A 19750-nucleotide genomic window follows, 5' to 3' on the forward strand; every position below is an offset into this window, starting at 1 on the left:
TGCCACTGGAAAAACGTCATGAGTTTATTTCTGATGAAATATTCCCTTGAACTGAGTTAAAACAAAATACTAACCCTCACATGCAGGCAATCTCTAATATTTATATACACATTATTGCCTCTACAGCACTGGTGATTAATGTATTGAGACCGTTTATTCTATATATTTTTTACATTGTTGTACATGAAAAAGGACAATGCAAAAGATAGTCTGTAGTGTAGAGAATAATCAAATTGATCACAATCCTAGTATTTATACAAATACAAATTTAAAAAGCATGATAAAATCCACTCTTGTTAAATTAACAACATATTCACTCATTAAATAACATTCACAAATTAATGTTAAAAACCACTACTAATTTGGAAAAACCGCAATACAATTACTCAACTTTAAACAAACAGGACTTCAATGCAGAACACAGATAAAGGGCACACATTTAAAGGCATTTCCTTCAAAGAGTAATTTCATCATCCAACTCTTTTCAAGAATAAAAAAAAATCACCTATTTGGTGTGAAATAGTCCACCTAGCATCCTACCGAGACATTTCCTGATGGCAACAAGGAAGAGGAATGACCATACAATTTGGTCCTAAAGAAAGGAAAACCAAAAGCTGGCTTCTCCAATTTGATTTGATATGGCATACAGTGTGTGAAGACAGGCCTCTATAATAATGTCTATTAAAGTATAAAGGCCACATCCCAATCGGAGAACCTGCAACAACAAACAATAGAACAAAGGATTCTCATTGTGAATAAACTGCAGTTAGGCCTGGTGGAAGTGTTGGGTATGCTCCACTAGAGGGCGCAACCGCTTTGATTTTTGAGAAGTAGTGTCACGAAGTTCTCCACAAATCTCCACAGATATTTAGTTGGGAGTCCTTTCAGCAAAATTGTAATTGACAGGAGAGTTGTTTTCAGGATATTTTACCCACAGTCAAGACAATAACGCAAGTACTTTATGTACATATGTTACAAAATTCATCTTGAAAAAGAGACAAAGCTTAATTAGTGATTAAACCTGAGGGTTGAGTGTAGCGAATAGTACAAATGTTATAATCAACACAACAGAAATCCTTCTGACTCAACACCGCAAACTGTTTTGACATACTGAATTCTTCTGGAACTTCAGATATGCTGCATTATCTGACCCCTGCAGGGATTGCTTTGCTGTTGCGTTACCCTGCTAATTAGTTCTGAGAAGAACTGCTTCATTCCATTATTGGAAAATAAATAGATATATTGGCTTATAGTGTAGTGCTGGGCTAATGGCTTAGTAAATGTGGCATTTCATTTGCTTTGTGAGAGGCTGAGGCTGAACGACATAATGGATAGATGGGAGAGAAGAAGCAGAGCAGCACTCTGCGGGGTGTACAGTGATTGTGTGTGAGGGGGAAAGGAAAAAGTTGTCAGTCTACCCAGGTTAAGGCCCAATGCTGTCCACATGAACTACACAGGAAACCCAAAGAGTGAAATCCATTCAGTGAGGCATGAAAGGGAGGAAAGTAGTGTAGTAGCGGTCCTTCCCTTGTTAAATGTTTCCTCCTCTGTCAGTCATCAGCGACAATGGACAGAGCGCGTAGCTCACTGAGCTTGGCCTCGTTCTCCTTCTCTCTCTGTTCGTCCGTTAGCCCCGCCTGGTCGATCTGATCCGTTAATTCACTGAAGATGTTGTGCATCTCAGTGAAGTACACCACCTGAGACAAGACAAGATATAAGGGTAGTTAACACAACGTAGTGGCAAAAGAAACAGACCGGAGAACCATTGGTTTCCCAATTCAGATTATTAAAACAGTCAAAGAAATAAGAAAACCACCATCCAATTTCATATCCAAACTATTCCAGCCCAGTGTGTAACTTCAGCTTGACTTAACAGTTTAAGGCTGCCGGTCACACACCTCTTCAACCCTACTAACAAGAAGTGAGTTGGGAGGAAGAGGGCTCCGGGACATTATAAAACAACTCAAAGCCAAAAAGAACCAAGCACTTTGGTGGGTAGTGACCCTGCTTTTTCTCCTCCAATCTGAACAAGCCGTACAGAATGTTCACTGAAAGCTTTCTTGACATATCCCACCCCTGCTTCCTCCCCTAGTTCATGAGTCAGGATCCCCAGAGAGTATGCTTTGATGATTAATAGACTTTAATCACATTACAAGACTCCACAAGAGTGGGCAGAGAATGAAAGTACTGGGATCTTCAACCCCTTGAAACACTCCAAAACCACCACCACACACCTCTATATTTATTCACGTAATCATGCATATCCTAGTGTTCTTATTTCCCATTTTGTCCCCAATTTAGTCATTGTCAATTCCCACCATGTTCGTATAAGACAAGTCCCTGTCACTGCCAGCCTCTACTGTTCGGCGGGTGTAGACAACCGTGTGTATTCTCTAATACACATGTACTGGCAACATGTATTTGCCAGTCACTTATTGACATGAGGCGTTTTCACAAGGAAGGTTTGGAGGAACACGCCATCCCCTTTCTGTTCTGCTCCCAACAGGCACCCGACCGGACCCAACTCGCTAGTGCAGTGTCAGAGAACTGGCTTCCGACCCGCAAACCATTGGCTATGTTTGCGCATCACGGCCAACCTGGAGGCACTGTAGACTGCAGTGGAATCCAACCCGTCTCTTAGTTTGGCAGGAACTCCTTGCATCGCCTCTACAGTGCTCTTACGGTAGTATTGGTCACTAATTTGGTACTGGGCCTGGGTTGTTAGTCTGTAAGCTGAGACAGGAGGGCGAACATCGGTAGATGCTAGCATTGCAATAAACTGAGTTATGAAATCAGAAAAATGGCTAGTTCAACCTGGAAACCCTTGCACCACTAATACATTTGGCAGAATTACTGGAGAAAAAATCCATAAAAGTCTCAAGGTAGAATTTTTTGCCAGCTAATGGAGGCCTTCGGGTCAGTGCTTAGTCTCAAAGTCTTTTGTGTTTATACCAAAATTTGCCACCTAAACCACATGAGTGGGCCTTGAGTATTGGGTTACTGCAGTTTGTGGGGGTAATGTGGATCTTTTTTCCCATTTCAAAAGTGGCTTGTTGAAAGGGCCATCGGAAATGTCCGTTCCAGTGACTATAATGTACACCAGATCAGTGTGTGGATGTCCCCTTTAACATGGAGACTCTATTACTATTAATCCAGTCATCATGGGACAGCGCACAGGAAGGGACTGTGACCACCGGCACCTACTGCATAAAAAAGGAACCTTTAGGTTTATTTATATGACGTTTGTCAAGGCATTTTTACACACCACTGATTGCTTAATATTTATAAAAAGACTAATATGACATCGCTAGAAACCTATCCCAATAAAATACACAAATTATACAGGAAAGAAAAGTGTAAGCAGTTAATCCATTATACCACATTGTTGAAAAAGTGCTTTGGGAAACAGATTTAACAATTGGACAGATCAAATGCAGAAAAAAAAAGAGAGAAAGAATATACACTGCAGAGAATACACAAACTGAGTGTGACAGTGGGAATACTATGAAGACAAAGTCTCAATTCAGCAACATCTGTACAGGTGGACAGTTCAGGCTAGAGCAACGTGTCCCATCGACAGACACTGGATGGGACTCCTGGTGGAGGAGCTGGAAGCCTCCTAACAAAGGCAGTCATTGTGCTTGATTCTACAGCCTCGGGGAACTCTGCAACGCTAGCCTGGAGGAAAGGGAGTGGAGAACTACACTGAGCAAGCAGTGCACGTGTGCTCGGGCCAGCGATGAGTTCCACTGATCCACTGGCCACCCACGTGTTGCTTTGAGTGTGTGTGTGTGTGTGTGTCAGATACATGAATGAAGATTAAGTGGAAAATAATAGCTTAATAGTGACAGTTAAGGAAGGTTCCCATGCCAATGATGCTAGACATTAATAAGGTAAAAGCAAGTAAGAGCTCAGTTTATGCTTTGATAGTTGACCTGAACTTGAGAGTTGAGTAAGGTAATCGTATAGTTTAAACAGGCACCCATGTTCCATCCTGTAATCCTATGAATTGACATAAGGTCTATGGATAATCTTGTTTCACTAATTAGGAGCATGTGCCAGTTAACTGTCAAAAAAAGGAAATGATATGACATGTAGCAGGCTGGGGGCAATGGCACTGCAGCAGACGCCCAGCTGCTTTAAGGAAGCCAACAGCGCCAGGTTGAGAAGGGCTAGCAGGACCAGAGTGGAGCCAGACAGACGTGGCCTTCCCGGGCTGTATGCAGTGTTGTGGGCCATCACTGGAAGATAATTACATTAGCACTGTGTGGACAAACAGGAGGCTAGGGATAAGGCACTCCTTCACAACACTTTCTCCAATGTTTGACCCATCGTCTGCAGGAGCAACAACTCGTGTGCAGTAAGTATGCAAAGTGTGTCTGTGTGTCCACGTGAAGCACTAACCTGTGCCCGAATGAGTGCCTCAAAGCTGGGCTGGAAGTAATCGATGCGACTGTGGTAGAACTTGGGCATCTCATCCAGCAGCTGCTTGTTTTTGGCCTCAAAGTCCTCCCTGACCGGTCTGAGCTCCTCTCTGGCCTGTTGGGGTGGAGGTGAAGGGTGGAAGGAGCACACCAATGTTCACCATCACTTGTGGTTTTACACAACATTCTCCCATATCAACAATCCAAATCATCCAGTTTTTCCTTTCTTTTTTTTAGTGCAAAGACAAACAAACTACACATTAGAAACATTTCAACAGTGTAGTTTCTTATGGTTCATTCGAAAAACAAAAACATTTGCCAAATTCCCATGGAAAGAGACAATCTGAGAAAAAGGCAGTAATCACGACCACAGTGAGGAGGAGTAGGAGTAGGCAGACTTGGCTGTGAGGACTCCAAGGCAGGAGATGCGTGTGTGTGTGTGTGTGTGTGTGTGTGTGTGTGTGTGTGTGTGTGTGTGTGTGTACGTGTGTGTATGTGCGTGCGTGCGTGCGTATTGGTGGGTAGTCATGTAGGCATGGAGCTAGGAATTATGGGACGCACCATGGATGCACGTGTAACCTAGAGCTAGTGTGTGGATATTTATTATTGCGGGAAGAAGTTGTTGTGGACAATAACACATTGTGAATATTGCATCGTCCATCAATTAAGCGTCTTCTTTTTCATATCCTGAAATGGCTCGCTGGTGTTTTGTCAGGATCGTTTCTTTAAGTGCAGAGAGATTCAAAGGGCAGGGATGTACGAGGCCTCTTCAGGCTTTGTTCCCCTGACAGTGCCTTTCTCAATGTGTGTGGGTGGCTCGCCATGTGAGGATGTGTTAGAACCCAGGCAATACTGCAGCACTATGTGTGAATGTGTGTGTGCCTGTAGTGGCTTCGGTGTGTGCACTGTGCAGGTGTGTGTGTTTATGTGTGTGTGTGTGTGTGTGCGCGCGCGCGTCCACAATTCTCAATTACGCGCCTGTGGATCCGCAGTGATGCCTTTTTTGAAAAGGCAATACTTGAGAGCCTGGTAGCTTGCGTGGGTGAGGGGAGCGCACATGTACAGTACAGTATGCATGTGCTCAACTATTTTTGTTCATATCCAGTCAGCATTTGTGTCTTGTTCACTTATTGCACTCTATTCAAAACACTGGCAACTTGTAAAGAGCGCATGACCTCTTCTCTGTAGAGACAGAGGGAAGAGTTCAAGTGGATCAACACGTGCAGCGACACAAGACTTTAACCATTTGGCCACAATCTTTAACCTATTTTATTAATCAGAGTAAGAAAAATGTAACACACACACACACACACACACACACACACAGGATACAAATAATAATACCTGATGAAGTTTGACCATTATAGGTCCAGTCTTTTCTTTTTCTTCGTATTTCTCCACCTTGGACTGTAAACGTTTGTAGTCCTGCAGTGCCTGCTCTCGCCGTTTCACAGCCATGTTGAGGCTGGGGAAGACACCGCTGTACCTGAGACAGACGAGCACAAACAAACTCAGGCACCTGCACATGTCTGACACAACTCAGAGAAAAACAATAGTGCACAGCACTGCACACTGTATACACACACACACACACACACACACACACACACACACAAAAGAAGAAAATAAAATACACCAGAGACTTTTTGGGAAGCATTGCAGTTAATGAGATCCTGAACCAAAGTGTTATTCCATCTATAAAACTTTAGGACATATTCTGTATGTATCAAAGCCTAGCTTAATAAGCATCGGTATCAATTACTAAAATTCCTTATTGCAGATGCAGTTTCAAACCCCAGGGGACAGCATTGCATTAAGCTGCTTCTAATCTATTATCTAATTACTGTAGTGCAAAATGGCATGAAACAATTCATTTGGCGACAATTATTATATTCCAAATGAAAATTCAGTCTTTCTATGAGAATCCTCAGTCTTCGGCACTAAAAATAGGAAAACACTCATCTGTAACTTAGCAACAGGAGTCCGAGTTTCATCCTGGGACTTGTTGCACTGGTTTTAAAGGCAAACTAGCAATATACTGTATAGAGTGTAGATAAATGGAATAACTCGACCTCTGTGAAAACATCTATGATCCCAAATAAATTATAAATTAATAAATATTCATCACTCATTTAGCCTCCTCTAAGCTAGAATATATTCTGAGATATTATAGCCCGATTCATACTTAGCTGTGTGCATGTGTCGAGCACCACCACCAACAATAGCAATCTACAACCATGATGTGTCGTGTGCACAGCACGCAACCACGTGTAAATCGGGCACACAATATCTGGGGCGCAATAGTAATTGACTGGATTGTGTCGACCACATAATTGTAACGTTCTTGTTCGATTGCGGCCATAGTTGTGAATTCCATCCCCCCCCCCCCCATCTACCTTCAGCTGTCATTTCTACACTTACTTACTACTCTAAATTAAAAAAAATGCAACAATTGCATTAAATGATAATTTAATGTTAATGTTGATATGCAAGTATGATGAAAATTGAATGCCTACAGAATAACATAGGCCGAATAAACAGACATAAATAATGCAAGGTGAGTAATGTGACGGCAGCATAAATCGGAACCCCTGCAGACCAGGAGTGTCATTTCTGAGAACATTCATCCAGTACGTAACAAATAATTTCATCACCTCTTAATTGCACAACAATTGTAGTGCTTTGTGTAAAAGTAGGCCACAGAATCGTTCACACAGGTGTCTGTTGTTAAACGTGAAATGAAAGAGGAGTTACACACTTTTCTCTCGCACCAGTGACTCATTTAGACTATTTCATCACTTGTGTAGGCACACTATACAACCACCCTAGTTTATTACGTCTCCTTCCACCCGAAGAACTATTAACGGGCTCAGTGTGTGGGCACGATTTACTTTCCTCGCTGAGCCAGCCCTGGCCATTCTCTACATCTACACAACAGGTGAGGGGGAATCCACTGAGGGATCTGTAGAGTGGTTGTGAAATCCAAGAGTAGTCCAAGCACTGTCTGTCTGTGTGACTAACCAGAGGGTGGAGGGGGCAGGACAGTGCGCTGGAGGGTGCAGGGGGGGGCTCCAAGTGACGTGGGCTGAGACTCCGCCTCTGGCAGACAAGCAGGGATTGTTCCCGACAGGAAGTAACACAGTTGTAGAGTAGGGAGTGGTATTGTATCACTAGTGTGACATCACAGAGCCAAGCCCCACAGCCCACACTCTCTCGCTATTTATAAAATACCACTTTGGCCCAGTTTATGGCAGGGGTGGATGCTGTTCCTCTGGTCTTACTATCTGGCCTACAGTCTTAGCGTACACATACTTGGGAAGTGCCAAGGGATTATGTAACTGCCCTCTAGGCATGTGCGGCACGATTCATTTGGCCGATGACAACTCACAGCTCACCAACTTTAAAGTGACACAAAGCCTGGCCACATTCTCATTGATCCGCGGCTTCACACCTCACTTCACACCCCCATTTGAGTCACCTTGTGAGCTACCGTGACACGTTGCTGCTCTCTGCAACTCTTAGAAAAGCATGATGATGTCATTATAATAATACACATTATTTGTATAGGACTTTTCAAAACAAGGTTACAAAGTGATTACTGGTTATAAGGAATGGCCCACGTAGCCTCAGGTTGAGTTTCTCAATATTGTGGAAATAGTCGAGGCAACAGCGATGGCATGAGGACTCTGTCAGGTGTAGAGGACTGTTGTTAACATGTGATCACCAGTCTCTATTTTATTGTATGTTTTTGCATGGTTCTTAATGTCTTGTCTTGACTACAAGCATTACAAATTAAATGAAAAGGTTTCAGTACTGCCAATAGTAATCAACTGCAGAAACCAAAACTGTAATAAGAAATTATCTACACATTGCTTGTGCATCATTGCTACAGCATGGAGTCTTTTCGGGAAGTCTCCATGAGGATGTCAGTGTCTCAACTCTCTCAGACCAGTGGAAGTCAATATAACTCAGCTCTGTCAGCACAATGTGTGACAGTAGTCCTGTTTTAAAGGTCACCGTTTGCACTGTGTAATGATAGTTTGGTGTAAAACTGGACAGGAGGCGTACATTTCCCTCGATATCCCTTGGCCATGGCTCGGCCACTACCGGTCAGCCGGATAGGTCTGTATTTGTGGTCGGTTCTCGTCAGGCCGAAGTCTTGTGCTAGGGCTGAAGGCTGCACAGGGCCAAGGGCACACCGCTGTCCATACGATAGATCAGGGTGTGGTAAAAAAGGCTGGATGGAAATAGCATCTGGACCGGAGAACGTGTTTATGAGCAGCTGCCAATCCACAGACGGGCCGGTCTGACCCGGCAGCCAAGCCCTAGTCTAGGCCAGACACCCTCAGTCTGGAAGGTTGACCGCCCCAATTTGTCACTATCACATAATTTATGACTAAGAAAAAACAAAACAAAAAAACACTGCATACTACAAAAACACATACCCACCTACAATGTGTCTGTCAATGGTCTCAGATGAGGACCCATTGAATAGGACAGTGGTTTCAACCACTGGTCCGGGGGACCACCAGTGGTCCTTGAGAGGGTTCCAGGTGGTCCCCAGCTACGGATCTGTAACCATGAAACCAAATCCATTTGGTTTCATCTTACGATCTCAAGAGTTAAATTAATGTTAAACATCTGCATTACTTAATTTACAATAAGTCTACACAACTAGAGAATGTAGAAGAATTGATCAACGCTTGCCTGTTGCGTCTCCTTATGGTACCAACATCAATACAGTGTGTAATTGTGGACAAAATCATATTAAACAACAAAATATTATTTTGTTTTGGGCCTGAGTGGCTAAATCTCATCAAATGAGTCTTGAGTCTGTGGCTCAAATGCTGAATAAAATGGGCCTTGATATGAAAAGGCCAATGTGATATGAATAGGACAATGTTACTTTATGATGTAAGTTCGCAAGTGTGTAACAATATGAGTACACAAAATGTAATTAAATAAATACAAAGGATTGCCATCTGTGAAAGTGGTTCGATAGCAGAGGACCAATGGAGCCTGCATTTGTGAAGTTCGTGCAAAGCAAAGCCCTCTTTGTTTCAACAAAAGAAAGTTTTGCTCTGCCATAACTTGCCTTGTGTTCCGTTGTGCATTGTCTCCGTTTGATCGAAAGTGAGAAGACTCATGCAAGCAGGATACATGATATCCCAGATAAGCGTGGTAAAAATAGGGACTGGCTACTTGCCATCATGTCACTATATACTGTACAATTGGAGAGTGGAATGAAAAAATAACCCCCCAAAAAGAAAAATAGAAAGTTATTAAATTAAAAACTACAATAAAATGTTACAGATATGTCAAATGAATGAGGTGGACCCCTGGGCAGACCTACTCCAGGGACAGATACTTCCTGTGATTGATAGGGGTGGTGCTGCCTCGTCCAGTCATTGCTCAACCCAGGGCAGAGGTCTCAAAACAGGCCTGCCTTCTGTCTCACCCAGAAGAGCAACGGAGCAGAAAGGGTTAGGTTAGGAGGCCCAGATAACACAAATGCCTCTTGCCCACGCACTCCCCCTCCCTTCACATAAACACAGTGATGTCACTGAGTGTGACCTTGCTGAGTGGATACAGAATACACGGTTGGGACTGGGAGTAAGGGAGACGGAGAGATAGAGGAAGAGAGATGGAAAAACAATAGAGAGAGAAAAAAGGTAGAGGAGAGACAGACGGGAAGAACGAGAGGTAAAGGGATAGAAATACAGGCAGACAAGAATGATAGAGAATCTACTCCTTTCTTGAGTTAATTTATTTAACAATATTTACTATGTATTACTAGCACATTGATCACCAAAGGTGTTGATTAGCCTGCGAACCAGGCTAATTCAAGGCTCTCCATTAACATTAACATATTCCTTTTCAACATTCTATTTACAATCATCCAAAATCACCCAAAAGAGTGTTTTGACAAAGACTAAACAATGAGAAAAATTAATTAGTGGTGGACTAATGGAATCCTAATGGAAGTGCTAATGTATAGTGGCTTTCATAGATCAGTTTTCCATAGAAAACACAGTGATTGTACTAAGTGTTTTTAATGAAGGGGGAAAGTAAATGAAGAGGGTGGTTTACCGTGGCTTTCAAAGTAGTCTATGTACTTACTTCCTCCTGCCTAACTTCATGGCCTAAAAATCCATCCTGTTAAGATAATACCCCCACCCCCCACAATCTGTTTGTCGAATGTGGTCTCTTTCAGTGTGTGTGTGTGTGTGTGTGTGTGTGTGTGTGTACTATCCAGAGACAGTCGTGCTCTCCAACCAATGCATGGCCCAAGACCCAGGAAGCTGGGACTTTTGCCATATTCAGAGCCTGCCCACACGTCCGCCTGCCGCCCACCAGGAAGAGGAAATTAGAACCATTCCATCCTGTCACTGCTCCACCATCAAGAGCGCACAAGCAGAAACAAAGCACATGCAGACGCTGTCTAAAAACTATTTATGTCTTACAGAGGAGTTTCTGTAGAAATATGTGTTTTGGTGAGACAGATCACTCTTTAAAAAAGGGGAAATAAATCAAGACACCGGCAACGTCGTAGGGGAAAGTTTAGTGCAAACTTGTGCAGCAAACACATGCATGCAGTGCACCCCTCATACTTTGTGTACACATTAAATCTGTCATACACGCCCCCGTCCAAAAAGGAGCCTCCGGGGAGGAGCCGCAAGGAGGAAGCGGAACCTTAACAAGCATTCGGAAGACGGGTGGGATCACTGCTCCCTGCCTGGCCACTCCCTCCACAGCTACCTCTGGTCTGTGTGTGTGTGTGTGTGTGTGTGTGTGTGTGTGTGTGTGTGTGTGTGTCTGGAATCAGTGAGGGAGGGAGAAAAGGGTTAGGCTTCAGGAATGGAATAGCACTCACTGCATGCCCAGATGGGGGCGAGTGTAGGGACAGAGAACCAAATAAAACTTTCTTCCAGACACACTACACACCACAGCAGCACCATTTATTCACTGGCTGCTGGGTCCTCATTTGAAATTCCCTATTATGCGCTTTGCTTAGCTGACCTGAATAAAATCGTATTTGCAAATAATTCTGTACCCGTTTGAACCCGTTCAGGAATGCAAAAAAATCATAAGAACCATACACCGATTACAGATCTCACCTAGCCTTCACCATAAAATGAATCATACTCTATGTCCTCTCTGTCTTAAGTGTAAAACTGAAGAGGGAAATTATATTCACTGTACAGTATATGGTCATGTCATAAGATTAAACGATACTGGTTGGGTATCGTGCAGCAGTTGAATGAGATCTTTAATATGGAGATTGAACCCGACCCCATGCGTTTGATTCTTGGGCTGCTTGTTGACAAGATTGTTAACAAGTTCCATACAAGTCTGTTTAATCTCTTAATTTATGCTGCTAGGAAAAATATTCTGTTGTCTTGGATTAATGAGAAACCACCAACTAAAAAAGATTGGCGCAAAATAATCATGCAGTGCATGCCGTTGGAATTCCTAACCTGCCTGCTACGCTCCACCACAGATACCTTCTATAAAATATGGGACCCATATTTGAGATTTGTTGGCCCTCAGTTAGCTACCACCTTGACCATAGGGTTCCTGGACAGAAGCGATGCCACTAACCTTGATGGATAAAGTTATGTATGTTATTGTTATGTATGTATATATATGCATATCTTTTATTTTCTTAAATTTTCTCTGGAGTTGTTAACCCATCTAGACTTTCAAGCTCCAAACTGAATGTGTCCATATTTGTATATTATTTTTTGGTATGTGTATAACTGGGTCCTTTGTTCCACAACTTGCCTGAGCTGAGCTGTCTGTTTTTGTTTGTTTTGTTTTTCCTGTCTTGTCATTGTCATAAAATGTAGAAATCAATAATAATATTATTGGAAAAAAAACAAAAGTGTCCTGATGCAGTATATTTTACACACATCATTTTGAAATCCAAACAGGCTCAAACTAATTTGCCCAGTGTCTTATATAGACTTAACAAACTAGCCAAACGATCTACAAGCAACAACACGTCACTTTGCGCTGCGTTTGTTTGCGTTTTAAAATTTGTATTAAAAAAGTTTTTAAATATATATTTTAAATGTAGGAAAAGAAAATGGTATTTTTATTCTAGTCAAGATCCATAAAAACTGGTCCGTGACCCACAAATGACCCACTGTTTGGGAAACAGTGGCCTAGACTGGTTAAGTGGTTAAATTAGACAATATACAGTAGTAGCCACATCCATCCAATCTGTGATTAATAGAAATTAAGATTTGACACCTACTTCTTCAGGGGATCAATAACGGTCTTCTGAATCTGGTTGACCTGAAAATAAACAAAACAGAAGTTCAGCAATATATACAAATAATAGAAAATACAGCAGAGACAACTGTTGTCTTCATCAATCAACATCACTGGCTTTGTGGATTCAAATTGTCAAATTGAGTTAAATCAAGATGTAAGTTGAACAGAGTAGCTTCTACAACACTCACTCATTAGCAGCAAGATACAGCTGTCGTTCAAACAATCAACAATTGTGTACATTTCAAAACACTGCACTCAAGACAGAAGGGGGGGGGGGGGTCTATCAAATAAACTTTCATGACGTTGACTATTTTATTGTACACAAGCCCCGCGGAGAAACCCTTGAATATTCATCGAGCTCGAGATACAAAAGCATAGGTGTCAAGGGACGGACATGAAAGCAAAGCCCCACTGATTTCAAATCCTGTGGAGGGTGGGCTGCTTTACAAGATGAAAATTCTTTGCAAACAAACATTTTAACAATAACAGTTTATATTTTCCAGCATTCTCCTTCTGGTTGTGAGAGCCGACAGGGAAGGGAAAGGAGGAGGTGTGTGTGTCTGTGTCGGGGGGGGGGGTGTCTTTGTTAAATGGAAGTAAATGAACATCCCATCTCGAGGCCTCCAGCCCCAGCATGAAGTCTCATAGACAGAAGTTGACGCACATTTAATAAAGTTTCTAGTGTCATTTACAATGCAGATTTAAACAGACTTCAACAGCACTACATTTGATAAGAATGCCAAGTTGGCCTGGCAAACAAGTAAAAGCATCAAGTCATGAAATGACAGCTGCATGGCAACAGTGAACTGCTCCGCTAATCCTACTGTATGTTCACTCGTTATTGAGAGGGTAGTCAATCACTCACGGCATGACACGAAAAGCAAGATCGCAGCTGTGCTTTGTAAATGCCCTGACCATCTCCGAGAACACAGCACTCAATGTTTCATACAGGCAGATTTCCAAGTAGAAAATGGATGATTGTGGTTTGAGGGAAAATAGAGAACCAATAACAAATAAGTTCATGGGAATTCACATTTTCTGTGTTTTACATATTCACACCATCCCTCTCCCTCCATGGATTTGAGCTGTGCTGTTGCTTCTAAGGTGAGAGCATGCAGTGAGCAAGGAGAACAACAGCGGTAGATTTGCTTAAGCATGCTGGTGGCCTCTACCCTCTGCCCCTTCCCACAGAGAGGAGGGGCAGAGCTATTCCTTGGAGGCCTGTGCAGAGCCTGAGGCCAGCGCTCAAGCAGTAGTCTCCATCAGTGAGTCACGGGGCATAGGCCATCCCGGCACACAGGCCTCCCAAAAATACACGCAGATCGCAGAGGAAATCAATACCCCTCCAAACGGCGCATCCTTTGCCGCCATCCATGCTGGGGCTCGGCTTCGGCAGCAGTGTGCCGGCGGGGCTGTGCACCCTCCTCAGCCCCAGAAATAAACACGCAGACCTGGGCCACTGCTGCCTTCATTATCACTGCACGTTTTATCTGCTAGCTCTCTCACTCGCAGGCCCCGCGGCAGAAAATCTCGTCTCAGCACCAAGGAGAGCAAAAGGGTGGATGCTTTTGTGTCTGTTTTGCTTGAGCAATGGAGTTTGTTGGGTTGGTGCCGTCAGAATCAACAGTCAGCTTGAAGGGAGAGCTGGTGTTGTGGTGAGCTGTGCTGGGCTTTAAGAGCCTTACCAAACCTGAGGTGATATTCCATAGATATTGTGCCGACTAGGAAGAGTGTCCGCAATCATTGTTTTGCCCACAGTTTGCTTTCAGCCACTTTTAGCACTTTTAGCATGCCAACTCATGAAACCCGGCATTAGCCCATAAAAACCAACCAAGAAGTGAGTCTACTGGGATCCAAACTGCTTGGCTCCATCACTGTCTGACACCTCTGATAGTGAGCCAGGACAGTGATGCAAGAAACATTTGAAAGGGTATGTACCTGCAGTTTAATGGGGTGAACAATCACTGCTCAACTCTTTCAACTGTAGTTTCAATTGAAAATACCTTTATTTATTTTTATTTTGCAAATGTGTAAAACATCATAACCCTAGGAGTGTGAAGTGATGCATGTCCACAAGATGACGTTCAGTTGTGACATCACAATAGAACACACTGATCATCTTTATTCTAGGCTGGATCACTCTCTGAGTCTAACACACATCCCAAGCACAGAGATGTGCGGGGAAATTACACTTTACAGAGCCAACCAACGCCTACTCTTCTACTCACTGTGCAGACAACCTACACCTTTTGTTACTGACCTAGAGACCGCCAGAAATATAAAAATAAAACACCAAGGGGCTGGGCCGGCCTAGCGGTCCGGGCACGTAGGTTGATAATCCTGACAGCGTGTCGCGGATTCGACTCCCGATCCCAACGACCTTTGTTGCGTGTCACCCCCCCATCTCTCTCAGTATTTCCTGTCAATATACTTTCAATCTATCAATAAAGGCACAAAAACACCCTAAAGAATATAATAATAATAATACAACAACACGTTGAAATATCCAGTTCTTGAGGCTGATAAGAGATGACTGTGCAAGCCCAGGTTCAGCCTGGCACTGGAGGTCCTGCTGTTAATTTTCAGGCCTGTTGAGAACTCTAACGTCCACTTGCCTGGTGGGTTTCAAGCGTAATGTAGGTAAACAACAAGAGTGCAATGCTTCAGGTTTTGCCTATACATAAGATTATTAACGTGCTCCTCAACATAGTCAGCAAAACATGGCGGATAACATTGGTTAAGAACTTCCTTGCATTAAAAAATAATAATCAGCAAGATACAGTACAAATCTGAAGAATGGAGAAGTAATTTCATCTTGAGAGCAGTCAAAATGGCAGGAGTGTTCTTCTTGGCAGTCAACCAAGCCAAGTCTTGGAATGGACCCATCCCCGGGTCACCAACCCACAAGCACAGGCCAGCCTGCATTCTACTTTGTCTAGTCACTCAAAATGGCTCCTGTAAAATTTGATGAGATGTGAGCACAACCAGTTTGAATGAACACGGTTACTGCGGCCGAAGCGGAATGCAGAGGAGACCAAATGTTAGCTCTTTTATTCTTGATGGTGAGAGACCGGAAAATGCAGGAGAGAGAGTGGGGATAACATACCGCAAAGTGCCTTGGATCAGATTAGAAAGTAGAAACCGGGACAGGTGCAGCAAAGACAGAGCTTATTTAGGCTGTATGCACTGTTCACAGGTGAGTCAAAATGCATTTACTTGGGATTTTTACAAGTGGGACCTCAGTACTACTTTATATCAAATGTACTGTTTATCTAACATATAATTAAGGGAATGTCTGTCTTTCCCCGCTCCTCCTGGCTTGCCCAGTTGATCTGAATTTGCACACAGACATACATTGACCATTCCATAATTTGTTTCAACTAAACAAATTTAACGCTGTTTATTAAATGTATTAGTTAATTCGTTTTCCCCATTGACTTATATGGGAAGATCGAAGACTCCATTTAAGTATTTTTTACTTGGAGACCGCAAGCGCTATATTTACAAAACTTGGAGGCTCATAATAATTACGAAAATGTATTTAAAAAAAAGAAATATATCAGTAGACCTCATGGTTGCACTATAACAGCCCATGTTTTGCCCTTTAACTTGAATCCTAAGTCGTAAAATCACACTTTTTGCTCTTCCACCTATAGACTTTTTCCTTATAACCTATCCGATTAAAACACCACAGGCAGAAATTTGATAGTCCGTATCGTTCGGCCGTAATCGGCTTCCAAAGTTAGTAGGAGGGGCCTATTTTTAAAAAAATGCCGCAAATCACAAACGGAATGTCAAATCCACCCCAAATTTTAATTTAATTCCATCCATAGGGGGCACGGCAAATGCAAAAAAATAAACCTTTCTTGCAGAAACAGGATTTTTGGGGCATAAATCCCCTTACAGGGGTGACTTCACATTGTAATTGAATGGCTAAATCTGCGGGAGGGGCCTATATTTACGAAGGCGTCTGTGCGATTGAGGCAACCACACTTGCTCCAGAATTGCACCTTTCCTGTACTACTAGTCGAGACCACACTGATTACACCTCAAAATACATACATCAATAATATGATCTATAAAAATGGCATGACACTGTACATAATTGTGGTGTTAATATATATTATTATAGGCCTCTGCTATATTAAATACCAAGAATTTAAGAACCGATTTATTATTTGGCAGTTCGATTAATTGCTAGATTGATTATTCATACTCATCCACAACTCAAAGACACAGCTTTAAATTCAATATTTTGCTGACACCATAGATAAAGTATCAGCTCTCTACTTTTAGCCTTAACTTGAAAGACTCATTACTTTCACAAATCAATGTTCAAGTGTGACCAGACCAACATCTGTGAATTTAGTCTGTGGAGAGATTTTCCCATTAAGTGAGGCTCCTTCCATTGTGTTCTTAATTTCAGATGCCAATGAAATGCATCGCTCTGGTCTACAGTACACGAATAATGTGTGTGCAACAATAATGGTTTATTTTTCTTCCCCTTTTTCGCCCAATTTAGTCCTTATGTCAATTCCAGGTTTCCCCCTCACGTGTAGTCCATGTCACTGCAAACTCCTACAATTGGTTTTGTGAGAGGGTGTAGACAACCACATGTCTACGACCAATACACATTAACACTTAGCATGCTACAGGTTAAAGTGGACCTAGGATTGGTGGTGCTAAGCGATTAACATGGGATTTTTGAACTTTTTTGGGGGCCCACAGCAAGGGGCCTCTTATAGCGAGAATCACACCGCATAAATCAAAAGAAAGCCTAACTTGTCCACTTCCATTTAAAATTATGATTCTACCATCTTCCATTCTGGAGATATTGACCTTTTTCTAACACCTGCTTTTGCCTGCACGCTGCTCGTTTGAAAAAACAACAGAGATATGGAGGCTTGAAGTTGACAGATATTTCAGTTCAGTTTTTTTAGTTCAAAAGACCGATATAAAATTGAGCACAAATAATATCCTAAACAAACCATATACCGAATGAAAGCCCTGAATGTCTACTTTTAGGAGGAAAACAAATACACATTGATCCCATGTACAGTTTGTCACTAATTGGCTATTGAATGCAGCTTGCGCCCACCAGAGAACTTTAGAGAAGGCATGGACCCGAATAATATTATTCACAAAATAAGGCCTATAGCGACATGTACATACTATATACCGTATGAAACAGTAGACTCTCTGCTTTCATAAGAAAAATACTAATACTGTAATAATAATAAAAATCACACCCCTGTGAAGTGAGCAGTGCAATGTTGCACTGCTCACTTCACAACATTGCACTGCTCACTTCACAGGGGTGTGATTTTTATTATTACGAGTAAGACGCGCGAACGCGGAAAGCGAACGCAGATCGTAAATTGCAATAACAATTAGAATAAATTACAGACATGATCTGCAGGGTGTCATAGTTAGTGCTTGGACCACGCCAGCTCCATATATGGTCACAAAAGACGCCATCACACTCATGTCACCATGACTCAGCCATAACCATATAAGGAGTCCCCAAAGCAGGACCACGCCATCACACTCATGTCACCATGACTCACAAATCACTCAGCTCCATATATGGGCACAAAAGGGCCAGGTCCACATATACAGTAAGCGGGACAGAAAGCGACACACACACACACACACACACACACACACACACACACACACACACACACACACACACACACACACACACACACACACACACACACACACACACACACACGTGATCTGCTAGGTCTCATAGTAAGTGCTCACTGCGTTCGCAATTACAGTATTAGTTTTTTTTCTTATGAAAGCAGAGAGTCTTGATGCACATATCTGATCATAAAACGGACTTGGAAACTTTCTTCTGCCTGCATCGTCGTCAATCTCTCTCCTAAGTTGTTAGATAGAAAATATACATCAGCCTCAATCGTAGCCCCATATGTGCCCTCTCCCTACGCTCATTCTGTGATTCTGTCATCTCGGAGCTACAATCGCCGCGAGACTCGAGACTGGATCGGTGATTCATGTCTGGACATTTTTGGAAAAAAAACAACGACGATGGTGGATGCGGGCAAAGCAGCAGCAGCACGTCAACAATTATAGGGGAAATAGCTTCATCCACCACGGCTTCCGCAGTTTAGGATGAGAAATGTGTATTCGTTATACATTACAAACGGGTCGATGACGTCCCAGACGCCTTCATTGCGGTCTTATCACTGCAATTATAATGAATACAAAGGTTACAATTGGCTGGCGAAGACGCTATGGCTTGCGATCTCCAGCAAAGTACATAAAGCGGCGAGTTGATCATGGCGGTCCCTCGATAATGTGCAATCTGTCCATGACTGACTCCATGTGTGTTGCAAACGTTATGAAATCAAATGCCGATCGTTGCAGGTTTATATACGGGCAGAGAGCAAATCGCGTTATATCTTTTTCCGAGAATGAGAGAAGTGCAAGGCAAGCCTATGCAGTTGAAAGCAGTGGGGAGTGGGGGGGGAACTGCCAATGCGATCCAAGACGAAGAGACCCCCCCCCCCCACAATTCTCCCTCGGGAGAAACCATGTAGAAACAGGAGGGGAGGGGGAATCGAGTGTATTCACACACACTAGAGCATGGACACATCCATTTTAGATCCCCTGACATCTGCGTTGGTCTATGCCGGACGGCCGTCTCCATTACGTCGTAATGGAGGGCTGCCTCCTCGCATAGACCAACCAATAGGCGGTGCCAGACACTTCTCAGACCAACACCTCTTTTCAGGAGGGGGGGGTTTTAACTCTTTGTAGAGCCGATCGGTGTTACATTATGAGTTGTCCGGGCGCGTATATAGTTGAACTACAGAAATCAATAAAAAGACGTATTTCGGACCATAAAACGTATAGAAACGTCATGCGCATAGCACGTTTGCGTATAATAAAGCATATGGATACGCTATTAGCGTGCGATGTGTTAAGTCACCACTGCTTATTTTCACCCGACAGTGAGGAGTTTCACCAGGTGCATGCTTTTCCTCAGTTCCGCAACCCACTGAACAGGTGCCCTG

The 19750-nt window shown here is 42.9% G+C and overlaps 1 protein-coding gene across 1 annotated transcript in view; it reads right to left on the reverse strand.

The window, feature by feature from the left end:
* Window positions 1-135: 135 nt before the first annotated feature.
* bin3 (bridging integrator 3) overlaps window positions 136-19750 on the reverse strand; it is a 39041-nt gene continuing 19426 nt past the window's right edge. Inside the window, exons 6-9 of the mRNA XM_080765063.1 lie at window positions 12685-12725; window positions 5769-5910; window positions 4405-4539; window positions 136-1697 (exon numbers count right to left, since the gene is read on the reverse strand). Coding sequence (XP_080621189.1) covers window positions 1551-1697; window positions 4405-4539; window positions 5769-5910; window positions 12685-12725 — 465 coding nt within the window. The 3' untranslated portion in view covers window positions 136-1550. The remainder of the gene's footprint in view (window positions 1698-4404; window positions 4540-5768; window positions 5911-12684; window positions 12726-19750) is intronic.

Source organism: Protomyctophum bolini (assembly GCF_963924005.1).
Source record: "Protomyctophum bolini genome assembly, chromosome: 6".
NCBI classification, from domain to species: domain Eukaryota; kingdom Metazoa; phylum Chordata; class Actinopteri; order Myctophiformes; family Myctophidae; genus Protomyctophum; species Protomyctophum bolini.